This window comes from Sus scrofa, chromosome 13, assembly GCF_000003025.6.
Source record: "Sus scrofa isolate TJ Tabasco breed Duroc chromosome 13, Sscrofa11.1, whole genome shotgun sequence".
Lineage (NCBI taxonomy): Eukaryota > Metazoa > Chordata > Mammalia > Artiodactyla > Suidae > Sus > Sus scrofa.
In genome coordinates this window covers 47,010,346-47,029,814 of record NC_010455.5, presented here as the reverse complement: position 1 = coordinate 47,029,814, position 19,469 = coordinate 47,010,346, and the positions used below count along the sequence as shown (strand labels likewise).

The 19,469-nt window shown below is 41.2% G+C and overlaps 1 protein-coding gene across 29 annotated transcripts in view; it reads left to right on the top strand.

Annotated features, from left to right (window-relative positions):
* MAGI1 (membrane associated guanylate kinase, WW and PDZ domain containing 1) overlaps positions 1–19,469 on the top strand; it is a 671,626-nt gene that overhangs the window by 538,326 nt on the left and 113,831 nt on the right. For all 29 annotated transcript variants that reach the window (XM_021070801.1, XM_021070800.1, XM_021070793.1 and 26 more), the window contains one exon: positions 11,908–12,114. In XM_021070801.1, coding sequence (XP_020926460.1) covers positions 11,908–12,114 — 207 coding nt within the window. The remainder of the gene's footprint in view (positions 1–11,907; positions 12,115–19,469) is intronic.

Here is a 19,469-nt window from a genome sequence, read left to right as displayed (position 1 = left end):
TTTTGAGTGTTTTGCAAACAATGCTGCCAAGAACATCCCTGTACAAATACCTTGACTACACTCTTTTGAATAGTTCTGTAGAGTATTTTTGTGGCAGTGCGGTTTTAAAGCCAGCCCCTCTCTGCATTCACAGTTCATTTCAACATTGTTCCAAAGCACAGGGTGTGATATATGGGACAAGAAACCAAAACAGCTCTGCCTCTGAAGGTGCTTATGCTTTTTAGTAATTTATTTCTGCCAATGTTTGTCTAGTATATACAACATCCAGTGTGTATTATGTGCTCTTCAAAGGGATTTATGCACCCATTCAGTTAATTACTCAGCAGTTCTATGAGCTGGGTACATTTTTATCCCCATTTTACAGAAAAAGAGTATGAGGCCCAAAGGTCTGTTTTATTTTTGAAGTTCATATGGTGAGCTCAGCTAGAGCTGGGATTCAAACCAGGCCTCTAGCTCTAGGGTCTGTATTCTATAGCCCCTCAGTCTTGGAAGGTAAATTAAATTTAAACAATTTCAAGAGATATGATTCTGAGAAGGAACCTACAAGGGCACCCCCAAAGCATATAGTAAGGGCACTGCATCTAATCATGTGTCAGAGTCGGTCCCCTTGAGGAAGTGACCTTGGCCTGAAGCTTGTCATAGGATCTCATGAGTTCAGTTTCTAAGTCAGCGCCAGCCACAAGGCCTGAGTCCGGAGACAACAAGTGCAGTGAACCAAGAGAAGGTCGGAAGGTTGGTCCTAGAGATGGAGGAGCAGGGAATCATTTCTTGCTTCCTGTAGAACCAGTGCCATCCAATAGAACTTTTTTCAGTGATGGAAGCATACTGTATTCTGAGCTCTCCAACATGGCAGCCACTGGCCGTATGTGATTATTGTGACTGAGAAACTGGATTTTAAGTTTAATTTAAATTAATTTAGCCTTAAATAGACACAGGTATCTGATAACTGCCATATTTTACAGGGCAGTTCTAGAATGAAAGTGTCTGCAAGGAAAAGTGAGGACCCATTCAAGTATCTTTCCCTTCTCACTCGTCCAACTTCAGAGAGCTAAGCTCATCTTTAAGCATTAAGCTGCTTTAGAAAAGCATAATTAGGAATCCTCCCAAAGAGGATGGAACTACAGAGGAGTGGTGATCTTCTTTTGTGGTTTCATTCAGCGATGTGTGTGATGGGGCAGGCAAATAGAGTGAACCATTAAAACCCCAAGGCCTGATAACCTTCCATATATTCTCTCGGGTCCAATATTAGTTGAGGTTGGGAATTGCAGGATTGTAATATTTTAAAGCTGGAAAGCCAGTAGAGCTCATCTCTTCATAAGACAGAACTGAGATCCAAAGAGAGAATAGTCTAAGACACTAAAGGGATTTGGGGACAAAACCTGGCCAAATGCCTGTCACTCTAGTTACGTCCCAGGCAGGACTGGGATGCCAGTCTTTCCCATGTCTGCACCTGAAAATGGACACTGCTCTTGTACCTAGTTTGTTCATTCATTCATTTATTCATAAAAGATAAAGTGCTGAGCAAGCAATTGCGATCATTGTCCATATGGGTCTTACAGTCTAGTTCATGGGATACATAATTCAGATAATCACAGAAGTAAATAGTCATTTGTAAGTATGTTACAGTTGTAAGGGTCTAAAAAGGGGGCCAGAGGATGGAGAGATTTGATGTCTGTGGAGTTGGGAAATGCTTCCCGTGTAGTAATCATCATTAGATGAGCTCTGGTGATTGAGCTGGAGTTAGGTAGCTAGATTTAGCAAATAAAAAATACAGAACACCAGTCTCACATTTTATCTTCAACCTTATGTGGGGTTGTTAGCTTTAGACTGTGTTGGTGGTGGGGATGAAGAGCTGATTGAATCTTGAGATATTTATGTGATTATTTATTTATTTATTTATTTGGATACATGCTCTTGCATTAGTATAAGTATCTTGGACAATATTGCAATTTTTAGAGGCACACCAAATTCTTATATCAACAGTATGAGATATATATGTGGATTTGGTAATGTATTGGTTATTGTAGAAGGAAGATGGAAGATTCATGTGACAATACTTCTCCTAGGATGACTCCTAGTTCCTGTTTTAGAAAACTTGATAGGAGGTCCTGTTGTGGTTCAGCAGAAGCTGCGTTGTAGGTTGCAGATGTAACTCAGATATGGCATGGCTGTGGCTGTAGCTGCCAGCTGTAGCTCCAGTTAGACCCCTAGCCTGGGAACTTCCATATGTCACACCTGTGGCCCTTAAAAAAAGAAAGAAAGAAAGAAACCTGGATAGATGCTAGCACCCTTTGCTGAGATAAGAAACACTAGAAAAGGCCAGGTTAGTGAGAGGAGGTCAAGGTTTCCACGATGAAATTTTCCACCCAACAGCTATGACACTGGTATACATACCAGTATATAATGTGTATATTCCAACAGAATAGAGGCCCTCCCTGCCCATATGAGGAACCTAACTATTGCCCCTCACGGGGCATAAAATTCATTAGTGGAACTCATAATTTGTCTTGTCTTTGCAGTTTGAACTAATTCCTCATTCAGTCCCTGGCTGGTATTGACATCAAGGCAAGGCAAAAAAGATAAAAATAGGAGTTTCTGCTATGGCACAGTGAGTTAAGAACCTGACTACAGCAGCTCAGGTCACTCCAGAGGCGAGGTTTGATCCCTGGTGCAGCGCCATGGGTTAAAGCATCCAGCATTGCCACAGCTGCAGCCTGGGTCACAGATGAAGCTCAGTTTCAGTCCCTGGCCAAGGAACTTCCATACGCCTCGGGTGCGGCCATTAAATATAAAAAAGAGGACAAGAATAAACATGTCTTTCCTCCTTGGCCCAACTTCCTAATTGTGGCACTGAGCTAATTTATTTGATAGGGTTCTCGAAATAAATCAGCAGCACCATCTCCTTTTTGCTTTGCTTTCCTTTTTTTTTTTTTTTTTTTTTTTTCCTGTTGACATTTTCACTCAGCAAGACAGGTTGCTGCCTCAGCCAGCCCTTGGGACTTCTCTTGAAGAGAGTTTACAAGGACTGAACTATTCAGCGGGGGTGGTTCCAAACATGCCTGTTTTACAAATGCCTCTGGGTAGAAGAGGCTGATTATACACTTTCAGCCTTGCAAAGGTTTTTCCCTCAGCATGGAAGTGCAGTGCCAGTGTGACATTTCCAATTGGAGTTATGGGTTGCATATCTCTGCCTGTTAATTAGGAAGGGGGGATGTCAGCTTTCAATAACGTTACTGTTCTGCTTCCTAGAAGGTCTGCAGAAAGGCAGCTGCCAGGGATCTACTTTGGGGGGACACGGAGATAAAGCAGGGGTGAAGAGAGTTCTTGTTTGTCATTGAGGAAGACGAGACCGTCTGGAGTCCTGTTCTTTGGCAGGCCTCCTAAGCCTTCTGTTGTGATAAGCTCTGTTGGCAAACTCCACCGTGGAGTGTTCTCTGTTGATAATGAAAGTAACCAAAGAAAATCTGTGCGACAATTGTCTGTTCCTCTTCCTTTGAAGACGAGGAGGCTGAGGCCAGGGGCATTTTGCTTAATTCCCTGCTCAGGGCTCCCCAGCAATTCCTGGTGTCAAGAACATAGATGGTGGAGACGTACAGATCCTTTTATCACTTAGGCATTGTGTGAACTTCAGTTACTTCATCTGAAAATGGGAATATTGATGGGCTTTTATTTTCTGTAGGATTGTTAGTAAAGATCAGAATCAGTGAATGTCTATGTAATGAGATATGGTAGGTAAACAATATAGGTAACTTCTTGTTAATGTTTTTTAAATATATATATATATACATATATATATATATATTTTGTCTTTTTGCTATTTCTTCGGCCGCTGCCTCGGCATATGGAGGTTCCCAGGCTAGGGGTCAAATTGGAGCTGTAGCCTCTGGCCTACACCAGAGCCACAGCAACGCGGGATCGGGATCTGAGCCGCATCTGCAACTTACACCACAGCTCACGCAACGCCGGATCGTCAACCCACTGAGCAAGGGCAGGGACCGAACCCTCAACCTCATGGTTCCTAGTCGGATTCGTTAACCACTGCGCCACAACGGGAACTCCTAAATATATATTTTGATAACCATACCACCTTTTACATCTTAGAGCTGTTATCTGCTCCCAGCATCAGACACACTTTAAGACTGCTAGAGTTTATTACATGCTAACATTGTACCAAGCACAATGCTGAGTGCTTTATACACGTATTCTAATTGAATCCACACAAAAACTCTGTTAGGTGGGTACTAGTCTTACCTTTACTTTATACAATGAGAACTGAGGCTGGAAAGAGAGTGAAGTCCCTTATTTTGCTCAGGGTCACAAAGCTATTAACTTATGTTACCCTTTTTGGTCTTATATTCAAAGCCAAACAGCACTGGCAAAAACAAACATCTACTTATAGGACATGGGGCTCATTGCCCTTCTGTTTGCATGCAAATCATAGTTTTGCAGGGTGGAACAAGATAATAAGGAAAAGGAAAAAGAAAGTGATGGGAGTTTTGTGAATGATACCATCATGTGTTGAGCAAGCAAGTGACAAAGCGAAGCGATGTGGATCTGAGCTAATTCAAATGTAATTGATGGACTGGAAAGAAACTGCCATGAGTCATGTGATTCAAAACCAGATCCACAATATAGTTATTAAGGAGCATCCCCAGCTGGGAGTCACGTGTACTGTCTCTACTTTTTCCACCTGCTCATTCTGCAGATAATCACTGAGTGACTCTGTGCTAGCACCCTGCTTGTTTGGGAATGCAGTGGTTGGCTAAATACTTGTGGCTCCTCCCTTCATGGAGCGAACAGTCTAGAGGTGAAGACAAATAATGATTAAATAAACAGTCTGATAAATTCAGCAAAGAGCTTTGGGAGGGAAGAGGTTCAAGCTTCCCTGACAACCTATGCAAGAGGCGTTGGTCTCATTGGTGAAATCAGAGGACAAGTGGGAGATGCTGGAGTTGGGGGTGGGGGCAGGAAGAAGAGGGAAAGGAAGAAGGGGGAGAAGGTGCTAGAGCTGTGAAATGGGTCGGGGCCCAAAACAAAACCAGTGGGATTAGAGCAGAGAGCAAGGGGAGCGACCATCAACTGGGTTTGCAGAGCCTGCAAGAATCACATATGCACGACCTTGAGGCCAGGGCAAAAACTGATATGCTGGCTGTCTGTGTCCTTGGGTACTGTATGTAAATGTGTGCTTTACACAAAACAAGAATAAGGTTTTTGCGCCCCATAGATCTTCCCCCAAAAACAAACCCAATTTTGCCTCTTGGGAGCCATGTTGCACCATTGTTAGTACATGCTCTAGGTTGCCAGCCATTGCTACTTATCTTCAAAAGCTTGTTCTGTAGGAGGAGGACAGACAAGTCATCCCTTCTGCCACCACCTGCCCCTATTCACAACTATAAAAGAAACATGGGACTAGAGGACAAAGGGCCTGAGTGTTATTTACCCTGAGCCAGCCAAGTAACCATATAGAGGGCATTTCTGCTGCTCTGAGTCTCCTAGTTCCTAATCTATGAATGAAGAATGGTTTTCTCTAACCTCTTTTCCTTTGCTACGTAAAAGGTGGTCCATGGACCAGCAGCATCAGCATCACCTGAGTGCTTGTTAGAAATTCAGAATCACTACTGAATTGACCTACTGAAGCAGACTCTCCACTTAATGGAGCTATTATTTGCCCAAAGTAAGACATGGAAACAACTTAAATGTCCACAGACAGATGAGTAGATTAAGAAGATGTGGTACATATATACCATAGAATACTACTCAGCCATAAGAAAGGACAAATAATTGCATTTATAGCAACATGGATGCAACTAGAGAGTCTCATACTAATACTATGAGAAAAAGAATGTGTGTGTGCGTGTGTGTGTGTATGTGTATGTATATATATATGTCTGGGTCATGCATATGCTATAGAGCAGAAATTGACACAGCACTGTAAATCAACTATACTCTAATAAAAAAAATTCCTTGGAACAGAAAAAAAGAAACCCACATCCCATGTAGAGAGTTATGTAGAGTGTTTGTGAAAGTCATGTTTTAGTTTTAGTCCCATTTTCACATTTCTAGCAGAGTGCCTGGCCTAAGAGGAGATTCTCAATAAGGAAATGAATGAAGGAATAGTAAATTTGTACAAAGTGAGAGGCCGTAAAGATTTGATTCATTCTGGCTTAAAACTCAGGGTTATGGTCCTCCTTAAATATTTTATCAAGCTCTAAAAATTGATTTGCAGTCCCCATTAATTTTTAAACGCATGTCAGAAAATATTTTCTTTGGCCCAGTCGTGGCCAGAGAGGGTGCCTGTTAATTAAGGCCAGCGGTGGTGGCTTCCTCTTGCGTCTTCCCTGCCCACCCCTCCTTCTGCAGCTGGCATCCCTGCTGACTGGTATCATGGAGCCACTTCTGAAAAGAGCAGTGGGAGGAAGCTGCACTTGGGAGGGAGCCCGGCCACCTCAAGACCGGGTGTGTTGGCTGACATGGGGACTGTGGGACAGTCAGGCTCTCGTGTCTTTTAGAAACGATGTAGCCTGCCAAATGATGACCCAAATGAACCTTTTCTTCATTTATAATTCTTCAAATGATTTTTCATTTCATACTGTTAAGTGATACATATACTCTTCCCCAGGAGTCTCTGGGGCGCACTCTCTGTAGGTTTGTGTTTCTGCCATGGTGAGGCTTGGCCCGGTGGTGACCAGAGGGATAAGGTGGCCAGTGTGCTGAAGGGAGGAGTTGTGAATTTAAATGCCAGGCAGGTGCAGTGGGAGAATGAATAGGTTGGGTAGAGGCAGTGGAGTGGAAGTGGTGGTCACTGTGGCAAACAGGGCAGTGCATGAGCCATCTTGCCCTTGGCTCCATGAAAAGATAGCATGGATTCCTTACGTGATCCCATTGGCCACGAACCCAGGGGCCCAAAAGTAGATTCACCCAAACAATTCCCTGAAAGACCAGTCGTGAATTACTGAGGATGTTTTGTGTGGTTTTTTTTTTTTGTTTTTTTTTTTTTTTTTTTTTTTTTTTTTTTGGTCTTTTTGCCTTTTCTAGGGCTGCTTCCACGACATATGGAGGTTCCCAGGCTAGGGGTCGAATGGGAGCTGCAGCCCCCGGCCTACACCAGAGCCACAGCAACACAGGATCTAAGCTGCATCTGCCACCTACACCATAGCTCATGGCAACGCCGGATCCTTAACCCACTGAGCAAGGCCAGGGATCGAACCCGTAACTTCATGGTTCCTAGTCGGATTTGTTAACCACTGAGCCATGATGGGAACTCCATGATTTTTTTTTTTTTTTTTTTTGAAGGTCTAGGTTTTCTTCCATCTTGTGTTCATGCGCCTCTATCTGCCCAGACCTTTGCTTTGCAACAGCCTTCAGGTAGTTGTCTAGATTGAGGTCAAGGTGTTTGTCTGGCAAGGGCTGTGGCAGACCAAGGTGAGGAGCCACAACCTCTCTGCAGAAACCCTTATTAATTCAGTGTGTGTTCCTGGTGAGTTGGTTTTGGTCACACACTTGTCACTAGCATTCATTGCCTCTAAGAGACAATTCCAAGGACCGAGACCTTACTGTTTGTCAAGGAGCACTTTCCAGCACATTCAGATTTTCAACAGAAATACTCAATTTTTAAATGTTGGTCACTAATTCAAGTTTTTAAAAATATGCTTTAAAAAAAAATCTGTAAAGGTAAATGGAACCCTCTGCCTTTAGAAAACCGCTAGATAGAATAAGCTATTCTGTTAAGGCTGGAGGCAACATCGGAAATTAGAAGTACTAGAGAGGTTTGAATAATGACACTGTCTCATATTCATAACACCTTAGAGTTTACAAGGTACCTTCAAGAGCGCTACCTCACTTGATTTTCATGATAATTCTGTGAGGTTGTTAGAGCTTGTGCCACCATTCTCATTTCACAGAGAAAGTTATTACACTGAAGGTGTATAACCTGCCCAAGGTTCTTTGGTTATTGGTAGGTTTGCTTGCTTGTTCTTTTACATCATTAAAGAAATGGTACTCAGTTACCATGTGCCAAATGCTTCAGACACATTATCTCATTGATCCTTCCAACATGGTATAAAGAAACTCATTTTAAAGATTAGAAACATACACTATTAACATTAAGTAGTATTTATCAAGCCTCTTTGTAGTGAAGCCTTTTGTGTGTGCTATAGGCATTAAATGGACCCTCTCATTGTATCCTCATAAGAGGTGCTCAAGGTAGAAACGAGGTATTCTTAGATGTCCCGGAGTTCCCGTCGCGGCGCAGTGGTTAACGAATCCGACTAGGAACCATAAGGTTGTGGGTTCGGTCCCTGCCCTTGCTCAGTGGTTTAACAATCCGGCATTGCCATGAGCTGTGGTGTAGGTTGCAGACGCGGCTCGGATCCCATGTTGCTGTGGCTCTGGTGTAGGCCAGTGGCTACAGCTCCAATTAGACCCCTAGCCTGGGAAACTCCAAATGCCGTGGGAGCGGCCCAAGAAATAGAAAAAAGACAAAAAAAAAAAAAAGAAGTCCCAATTTTACAGAAGAGAGTAAAGACTTAAAAAAAAAAAAAAATGGTTTAATGACTTGTCCAGGGTTATATAACCAGTTAGCAGTGAAGCTGGGATTTGAACCACAAGCTGTCTCTTCCAAATTCTTTGTCAGTGCCATCTGCTGAGTACTAATGCCTGTACATTGGATTAACCCAAATAAAATTGCCTTTTAATAGTTTGTCTTCTGTAAGAACAGCCATTGATTATGGTTCAGCCTAATAATATGCCCTTTATCTGTCTCTAATCAATTTTAAATGAATTTCCAGAAATGGGAAAACAACTGTGAATAAGTAGGTTGTTTGGGAGAGTGTGTAATTGCATTGAGAAATCTGCTAGTCATTTATTAACTTAACAAAGACCCTGAACTTGACACCTGCAGAGAATCTACACATATTTGTCAAATTTAGGTAGGACTTTTCTTTTTCAAAAACTTATTTTTGTCGTAAGTGTTAAAACTGAGGAAGTCTAAGTTTTAATTGATGTTTAAATGACAGTCATTTAATGAATGTTGCCTTGGTTTAATGGCCCTGAAAATTCTTGGTAATGATTGCAAAATTATTATTATAAGACTCTGAATAAAGGGTTGTATCTTTGAGTCACATTTTTCAGTGAAAGATTCTTATTTATAGATATAAATTCTTCTTTATAGTCTTACTTTAACCTCTGACTCAAAGATGTGTATGATGTTTCAGTGCAACAGTAATTCAAAGGAATTAGAAATAAATTCAGTAGAGCTTTGGCTGTACTTTTTGTTCATGGTGAAGATTACTTTTGAAATAGCTGAGGTTGTTTTGTTTTTTGTTTTTTTATTTGCCTAAACCTCAGTAACAGGCTTCAGTTCATGAAGATAGTGAACACTGAGGCATTGTTCCAACTTCATCAAAGGCAGGTCATCCTTAGGTGTAACCTTTTGAGAAATGTGGATGAGTCTTGGTTCATTTGTGTGCTTGTTCTTTCCTGCACTTGTGACAGCCCCTAGAAACACACATCAATGCCCTTTCTTCACACTGATTCTACTCAATTCCTATACCTTTATGTGGGGCACCTGAAAGAAATTTTTTGAAGAAGTTGAAGTATCACCTTCTGGGAAAGAACTGTAATGATTGAACTGAGGACAAATCACCAGAATGTGCTTATATCAGGCTTCTGGATTCCCTCAAATTCAGACATGGTACCCATTTGTCTACCCCTCTTTTTAATATCTGTGTTCAGAGCTTTCAAAGAAAGTGGGTGTGTATATTCATAAATTTGATGATTCAAAGAATATTTTAAAGAAGTGAATGAATGAAAAAGAAATTTTAATTAAAAAGATAAAACTTAGGGAATTCCCGTTGTGGTTCAGTGGTTAGTGAATCTTACTAGGAACCATGAGGTTGCAGGTTCCATCCCTGGCCTCGCTCAGTGGGTTAAGGATCCGGCATTGCCATGAGCTGTGGTGTAGGTTGCAGAAGCAGCTTGGATCCTGCATTGCTGTGGCTCTGGTGTAGGCTGGCGGCTATAGCTTCGATTAGACCCCCAGCCTGGGAACCTCCATATGCCACGGTGCAGCCCTAAAAAGACAAAAAAAAAAAAGATAAAGCTTAATGGATGCACATGCTTTATCATCTGTGTGTTTCATCCAGAACAGTGTACCACTGTCTACCTTTGCTTTTGTGCTTGTACAATAAAATGTGTATCATATAATTGTGTATTGAGGTTAGACAATGTGTTGAGACTCTTGAGAAGAAAGAGTGAGTACAGGATTTGTCATTATTTACAAATTCTACTTTACTAAGTATAGAATTACAAACATTACTTAGGACTTTTGGAAGGGCTCCCTATGATATATTTTCCTGGTCTTACTCTAAGACGTGAGATCAATGGCATTCTGATACTGATGGGGTTTTTTTTATCATGTAGTCACTGAGTATTATTGATTATAAGGTATATTTTTCAAATGTTCGCCATTCATGAATCACCTTCATGATTTTGACTATGTCTTGACCTAGTGTCTATTATTTACTAAGTTTTCTTTAAAATAATTTTTAATTTTCAAAAGGAAATCCTTGTCCCTACCATTGCTATTATTCACTTGATAAATTTCTTTTCTTTTTCTTTTTCTTTTTTTTTTTTTTTTTTTTTGTCTTTTTGCTTTTTCTAAGGCCACTCCTGCGGCATATGGAGGTTCCCAGGCCAGGGGTCCAATCGGAGCTGTAGCTGCTGGCCTACACCAGATCCACAGCAACGCCAGATCCAAGCCACATCTGCAACCTACACCATAGCTCACGGCAAGGCCGGATCCTTAACCCACTGAGCGAGGCCAGGGACCGAACCCACAACCTCATGGTTCCTAGTCGCATTCGTTAACCACTGCGCCACAATGAGAACTCCCATATATGTATGATTTTTTAAATTGAATTTTTTAGAAGTCAATTTTAGGGAGTTCCCTGGTGGCTCAATAGGTTAAGGATCTGCATTGACACTGCTGTGGCACAGGTTCAGTCCCTGGCCCAGGAACTTCCACATGCCATGGACAATCCCCCCCAAAAAAAGTAATTTTATAAAGAATTGCTTTATTACTTAATTTTTAAAAGTAAATGTTATATTTTACTATCATTACTTATTAATAGTTAGACCTTTCTACTACACATTCAAAATATACATATATTAAGATAAAAAATTAAAATGTCAAAACCAATCCAGGTACTGCTCAGTCACTCAGCACGTGACAGCCAGACCTGAGCCAGACTCTGGGAGAAAGTGGCTAAAGGTAAAGGCACTTACTAACAGTGACCCATAGGTGGTGCCTCTGTGCCACTGTCCACACAGAGTTTCCTGTTGAAACTTGGCAAGAGTTTGTTCCAACCCCTTGTGACCTTGCCAGTCAGGCCTGCCATTCAGTTAAAGAGGCGCCACGTGGTGTTGAATCTCCTTTTTGAAAAATATTGCCCCAGTTCCCTCTTGAGGAGTCCGCTTATTAAGGGAAGGTGACCTCAACTTTGTAGGCCTGTAAGGGTGCTGGCAGTAATGAATTTTTTATTTTGTGTGAGGCTCACTCTAAATTGGATTCCTCATTATGCTGGTGCATATATGTAGAAAGGTGACCCATTGAAATTCAAATGTAATGAGGGTAAAGCTTTACCAGTCTGCACAGCTGCCTTTGTTTTTAGCCTTAATAAGTTCAATGCACCACCACAGTGCAGCTTTCCTCCTGGCTTCCAAAATCACCAGGTCTAGCTGGGTGGGACCAACAGGTTTTCTAACCCATTCCAGAAATGAAATATAGTTTGTTCTGGTTTTCCAGTTTAAAAAAAAAAAAAATTAATGAGCTAATTGATTGGGATTTGTAGTCTTGAGAAAACAAAGTATTCTTTCTGAAACATGCAAATGTGTCTCTCCATCACCTAGGAAACTATTATGGGACACCCAAACCTCCTAGCCAGCCAGTCAGTGGGAAAGTGATCACGACGGATGCCTTGCAAAGCCTTCATTCTGGCTCCAAGCAGTCGACCCCAAAGCGAACCAAGTCCTACAATGATATGCAAAATGCTGGCATAGTCCACGCGGAGAACGAGGAAGAGGATGACGTTCCTGAAATGAACAGTAGCTTTACAGGTAAAGACCAGACCATGTCCTCCTTTGATGGACTTAGGGAAAGAGGCTGGGGGAGGATTTTGCAAGGAGTTAGGAGGTTTCTGTTCTCAAGAGGAATTCAGAAGGGTTGCCAAAATTCAAACTGACCACAGAGGGGAAGAGAGAGTCTTATCCCTGGCCTGGCCTATTTTTTATGCTTCTTGGCAAGAGTATTTTAATTTGACCCAACTATCTTCAAGGGGCAGGAGGGAAATGTTTGTAGGAAGAAATCAAGAAATCAGCATCCTTTCTTTCTCTTCCAAATGATGTCTCCGGGAGTTCCCATTGTGGCTCAGTGGTAGTGAACCCAACTAGTATCCGTGAGAATGCGGGTTCGATCCCTGCCATTGCTCAGTGGGTTAAGGATCCAGCATTGCCATGAGCTGTGGTATAGGTCACAGATGCACTCGGATCCTGCATTGTTGTGGCTGTGGCATAGGCCAGCAGCTGTAGCTCTGATTCGACCCTAGCCTGGGAATTTCCATATGCTGTGGGTGTCGCCCTAAAAAAAAAGAAGAAAAAACTCTCTCTGTTTTGTTCATTTATTTCTTGGCCTTAACACTGCTCCATAATCATGTCCTATTGCTTTTAAAGAGATAGTGTTTTACAGTTTAATATCAACTAATGCTGTGTGGAAGGCTAGCAGCATCCTTTTATTTTACACCTTTGTAAGTTTCTCAGCTTACAGTGGAAATATATCATGTGTTCAATTAATTTACGCAAATTTTACTCCCTAAGAGAGAAAACATGGAAAAAGAATAAAAGATTATATATTGCATATGTATTTTGTATTATATGGCATATATTACTCATTGCATTATATTTTTGTATATATATTCAGGGCTATAATGTTCAAGCTTAGGTGGGCTGTATTTTATGAAGGGATTCTCAAGGACAAGACTATAGAGTTTAATAATTGCACATTCTTAGGAGGCAGTGTTCACAGAGCCTACGATAGGGTTCTTGGGTTAATGCAGTGACCCAGAACTGTTTAATAATATTTTTCACTATATGGGGATTTGACCTTATATACTAACTTGAAATGTAATAGCTGCATAAGACACAAGTTACTTCAGTCTTTGAAAACCATCTTGTTTCTTCTGTTTTCTCCTATACTTAAATGTTTTCTTAGTTAACAGCTCTGTATTTTCTTCCTTGGCCTCCCAAGTCTGATAGAGTGTTTCGGGAAAAGACTGTGTTAATTTAATGTTCTCTACAGGTTGTATGGGCCTTTCTAAAGCTTTCTCATTCGTTGAGCTCAGAAGCCTAAAATTTTTCAGGGTGAGAATTTAAAACAAAAAAATTTTTGGCTGCAGGCATGGCCAAAAAATGTTTTGTTTTAGTGAGGTCCTACTGTATAGCAAAGGGAACTATATCCAGTCTCTTGGGATGGAACATGATGAAAGATAGTATGAGTAGAAGAATGTGTGTGTGTGACTGCATCTCTATGCTGTACAGCAGAGATGTGCAACATTATAAATCAACTATAATTTAAAAAAAGAAAAATACAAATTTTGATGGCTTATCATCATAATAGTAGCCCAACCCTTCCACAAGAAGCACTAGAGAGAGAAAGGAGGAGACCTGGTTTGCTACTGTAGTTTGGTTTTTGATAGCTGTCTTATTATGAACATAATACCTAATTTCTCTCATCTGTAAAATGACTGGCTAAGATTAAATCATGTCTAAGTTTCCCCTTTCAGCTCTGAGAATTCAATTCCATGAAAATTTCCATTTCCTCCATTAGAACAGATTAGGCCAGTGGGTGGCGTACAGTTGCACTATTCAGGAGAAATTTACCAGTTTTTTCATAAGCATGTGTTGAAATCAGCTAATTTCATCTGCTTCAAAATATTTTACCCATTTATAGTAGTTGTCACCAAATCAACAGTAGTTTATGGAAAAAAGTCAATATTTCTTTTTAAAAAATAGCCAAGTGTTTTAATGTCTTAATCTTTCTGCCACTAAGAATCATGATATAACCCAAAATCTAGATGTGGGCACAAACATAGAAAGACCTTGGGGGTAACATGCAGTGAAACAGTTCTGCCAAGCTGACTGGATGGTCCCCAAGAATTCTTGGGTACCTTTTTTTGTCCTCCATTCATTAAATGGATTTCTTGGTACAAAGCAAGTCCAGAATAGGGGTAGTTGACTACAGCTCTTTATGCTTTTTCTAACTACTATGAATCTCTGTCTCTAGAAGCCAGACCTCAGAAAGTCTGTCTCCATAAAATCCCTACTTGAAATCCTGGCATCAAAGAAAAAAAAAAAAAAAAAAACACCTGGGCCCAGGTCATCATTGCTAAATTCAGTCTGGTCATTAGTTTCATTAGTTTCTGCAAAAAGACAGCGAAGTGACTCCTGGTTGTCTTCTTCAGGTTTCCATCTTAACACCAAAAAAGCCAATAGAATGCACACAGAGAGAATTGGTCTTGAGATATACAGTTGATGGAGCATCTTCGTTATGTAAGGATATGTTGAATAAATGCCTCCTCAACTTGCCAAAGTACCAGTGTGACAGCTGACAACTTGCATAGCCTAATGCATATAAATTCTTTCAAATAATTGACACTACCCACTCTGTGATACATGTATCAAATTAGCTGTATCAAAGCTTCTTATCCTCTGAACCTTTAAGTTTCTGTCCACCAGCCACTTCAAGCATGAAATGGCAGGAGCATAATGAGGTCTGGGCTCCTGGTTGGGCAAGTTGTGATAAAGAGCATCTGATTCAAATGTAGAAACACTATGGAGCTATTTTAAATGATACTTATCAGTTTTTGTTTGTTTGTTTGTTTTTCTTTTTTGGCCGTCCCACAGCATATGGAGTTCCCGGGCCAGGGATCAGATTTGAGCCACAGCTGAGACCTATGCCACAACTTCAGCAATACTGGATCCTGTGCCAGGCTGGGGATCAAATCTGCATCCTAGTGCAGCAGAGATGCTGCCAATCCCGTTGTGCTGTAATGGGAACTCCTTACCAGGATATTTTTAATAACAGGCTATTGATACTATCTCAGATGACTTCTGCTTGGGTTTTTAGAAGGAGGCATAAAATGCCTAAATAACCTGGTACTGTCTGCTGGCAAAAAAGCAGGGAACTTATCCTCAGAAGGTAGCTTCTTCTCTTCCTTCCTTCTCTTCCTTCCTTCCTTCCTTCCTTCTTTCCTTCCTTCCTTCCTTCCTTCCTTCCTTCCCTCCTTCCCTCCTTCCCTCCTTCCCTCCTTCTTTCCTTCTTTCCTAGCATTGATGATGGAAGCAGGAGCTAAGTAATGAGCAGTCATCCTAGATTCTCACCATAGAACTTGACTGTTGAACACAAGGCAGTTGAGATGCTCCTCTACAGATTATGCCCAAATTATGGACCTAAGGAGCCCTGGCGAGAGGATACTCTACGTGTGCTTCATGAAAGTAGACTCACACAGTTGGTCAAAGCATGAAGTTATTAGTACAAATAAATTAAAACATTTGTAAACATATTTTGTTCATTATAGACATCTTAGAAAATATATAACAAACCGCCACAACTAAAAAGTAGCTGACTCATCCATTAACCACCTCTAAGAGACACTAAAAATGTTATTTAATTGTGTTACTAGGCTCATTTTCCCAACAGCCCTCCTATTGTTGAACATTAGGTTGCCAGTGCTGCTTTTTCATTAGTGGTTAATGATAAAATATTGCTTTGGAATGTCAAGAGATAATGATTTTACTGTAAGGCTAATGTTTCCCCCGTGCTCTGTGGCAGGTACTTTGCTAAGCTCTTTTGCATATGCTAGGGAGGTCTAGTAGCTTGTTGTATCACAAAGCCAGTGAATGTCAAAGCTGTCATTTCAGCCCCAAAAGTCTCACTCCAGAACCTGCTCTGTTCTCCACATCCACTGTGCTCTGTGTTGTAAATCAAGTTTTTATCCCTTTGCAGCCTCAAAGGTTTTGACTGGTTGTGTATACAGACAGTGTGGGATGTGCACATAACCGTAAAGCATGTATAATGTATTTATTTCTTTATTTAGCCATGCCGTGGGTGTGGAGTTTCCCAGGCCAGGGATCCAACCCGCCACAACAGTGACCCAAGCCTCTGCAATGACAAAGCTGGATCCTTAACCCTCTGCACCACAAAAGAACACCTAAAGCATGTGTAATTTAAAATAAGTTCTAGGGGGTTCGTGTTGTGGCTCAGAGGATTAAGAACCCAACATAGTGTCCATGAGGATTTGGGGTCGATCCCTGGCCTCACTCAGCAAGTTAAGAATCCAGTGTTGCTGCAAGTTGCGGCATAGGTCACAGATGTGGCTCAGATCTAGATCTGGCATTGTCGTGGCTGCAGCTCTAATTTGACCCCTGGCCATATGCTGCAGGTGTGGCCATAAAATAAGCTCAGGAATGTATGTTTGATATGAGCTTATGTTGTCAAAATCACAGTGAAAAGTTCCCAAGTGTATGTGCATATGTCAGTGCTGGGAAGCTTCTGATTTACCATAAATGAAAATGTTTTTCATGTTTGTTTTGGGGTTATGAATCATTTTTCATATATCCTGTAAACTTCCTGGGAATCCTGAGAGATAAGTAGCCTACTTGAACTGTCTTCCCCATTTTTCAGATGAGAACATTGAGGAACTGTATGTGTTAACCCCAGTAGACAGTGAGAGAGAGGCTTCCTGCCTCCTCCCCAAGCCTGTGTTCCCATATTCCATTCTGTCATGTTTGGATGCACTGGCAGTCTTTAGCAAGAGAGTGCTAGCAGTGCTCTTAAATGTCTGGTAAGTTAAAGAGTTTTTGAGGAGTTCCCATCGTGGCACAGTGGAAATGAATCTGACTAGGAACCATGTGGTTGTAGGTTCGATCCCTGGCCTCGCTCAGGGGGTTAAGCATCCGGCATTGCTGGGCTGTGGTGTAGGCCGGCAGCTATAGCTCTGATTAGACCCCTAGCCTAGGAACCTCCATATGCCATGGGTGCTCCCTAAAAAGAAAAAATATATATATTTAAAAAAAAAGTTCTAATTGCTGGAAGGATTTCCTTTTTTCTCTAGAAAATTAAAATTAAATATATATTTTTCCAGTGAGCTAATAGTCCCTTCATGTAGTTCTGGATTTGGAATACTGGTGGGACTTTTTTATCCCCTCTACTTTCCTTCCCACCCTCCATAAATTGTATACATTCGTATTAAACCAAGTTGTTTCTTTTTTCATATGTAGCAGCGCACTTATTACCACCACCCTTTTCCTATTACATCTAATTTCTATTAAAATGGGTCCATTAAATTTTTTTTTAAGAGTTCCCATCATGGCACAGCAGAAACGAATCTGACTAGTATCTATGAGGACGAGGGTTCAATCCTTGTCCTTGCTCAGCGGGTTAAGGATCCAGCGTTGCCATGAGCTGTGGTGTAGGTCACAGGCAGAGCTCAGATCTGGTGTTGCTGTGCCTTTGGTGTAGGCCGGTAGCTGTAGCTTTGATTTGACCCCTAGCCTGGGAACCTCTATATGCCTTGCCCTAAAAAAAGCAAAAAAACCCTTTTTTTTTTCAGTAAAATTATTGAATTTCTGCTATCCACTTCTCTGCACTCCTCTGGCTCTTAAATATCATATTAAGAGATGACCACTGACTTTGGCCATTGGTATTTCCAGTAGTAGGTGCCACTCTTGAGCTCCATGGAGCACGCACAGAATGCCAGGTGTTTTTACAGATGCTTTGTATGTACTGAATCATTCTGTTCTCATGGTGTGTGCATTAAACCCATTTTACAGATGAGGAAGCAAATGCTCAGAAAGGTAAAGCCTCTTCCAAAGTCACACAAGTAGAAATGGGCACACTTTGATTTAATCTATCATCTGATATCAGATCCATCTTTTCCTGCCTCTTTGTAATAAATTAGCAGCCTGAGGGCCAGCTCTGACCTGAAAACAAAATTTAATAATAACAACTGTGATGAAGAAGATGATGTTTACAATATGCCAAAGCCTGTTCTGAGTGCTTTAGATTATCTAATTCTCCCCACAATTGCATGAGGTAGGTATTATTATTATTCCCATGTTTCAGATAAGAAAACTAAGGTGCATAGTGATTGAGTGTGTTTCCCAAGTTCATGCACAGTAAAGGCCAGGAGTCACACTCAAACAGTATGTCCTTGTAATCACTGTCAGTGCTTGTAATCACTGCCTTTTACTTTTTTGCTCATGCCACACTGCTTTAATTTTTAAAGGAATTATGACTGGAAAATTGGGAGTTTCTGCATAAAAATATGGATTCTGGCTGTCTTGAAAAAATCAGAGATCTGGAAAATCCAAATCCACTTTTCCCCAGGGTGCTGCTAACTGCCTGGCACTGAATTCTCTGCTCCCTTCAGACAGGATGCACCCTCTCCAGTGTTCGAGACCTACATCATCATTTGTGCCTCTTACCCAGCACCAATGATCATAGGACTTTCTACCCTGAGGTTGCACCATATCCTGGCACATTGCCAGCTGGGCAGAACTGCTTCTGGAAGCTAAAGTAACTAGTGATTTTTTTTTTAAGCACTTTTTAATATCTCTGTCCTCAAAGTATGATTCTTGTACCTGACCCTCTATCACCTGGGTGCTCTTGAAATTCACATTTTTGAGCCTAATTTCAAATCTCTTTGAAGTAGAGGGCCATGGCAGCATTTTCACAATGTCTCCTGAAGATTCCCACATAGGTTTAAGTGTGAGAAGTGTACCTTCTGATGGTAGACCAGAAATGAAGACCTTTTGGCTCCTGGGGAATTAAGGGTGGATCTTTTAATTCTTGCCATGTTTTGAATTTATTTTGTTATTGATTAGTAATTTCAAAGTATTTCTTCTGTGGTGGCCTCATTTCCTTTTCCCTTCAAACTTATAATTGTTTTATGAGTCTGCACTCATGGATGCAAATTGTAAAAGCAACTCCAATTGGTTTAGGCAGAAAAGGAAATTTAGGTGATCAAGCAATTAAAGAGGCCAGGAATACGTGAAATCAGATAGGCTTCATCAGGGGAATGGGGAATTTTCTATTTCATCTTTGCTTTCCTATATGGGGTAGGGGGTTAATGCTCAGGCAAGCCATGCCAAGTTTTGTCAAGATAGCCACCAGCACTTACAACATGAGAATCTATAAGCTTAATAACTTCAGCATCAAGAGGCTATCCCATGCTTGATAGTTCCAGCAGGCACTTCCTTTGGTCCAAATGTGTGGACGAATTTTCCTTGGATCATGTGCCTGGTCCAGTCATAAAGGCAAGAGTGATACAGATGTGACTTTGGGCCCACTTCATCTAAGTCAGTCCTTCCTCGGACCCCATGGACTTTGAATGGAGGGGGTGGTTTCCGAAGGGAGA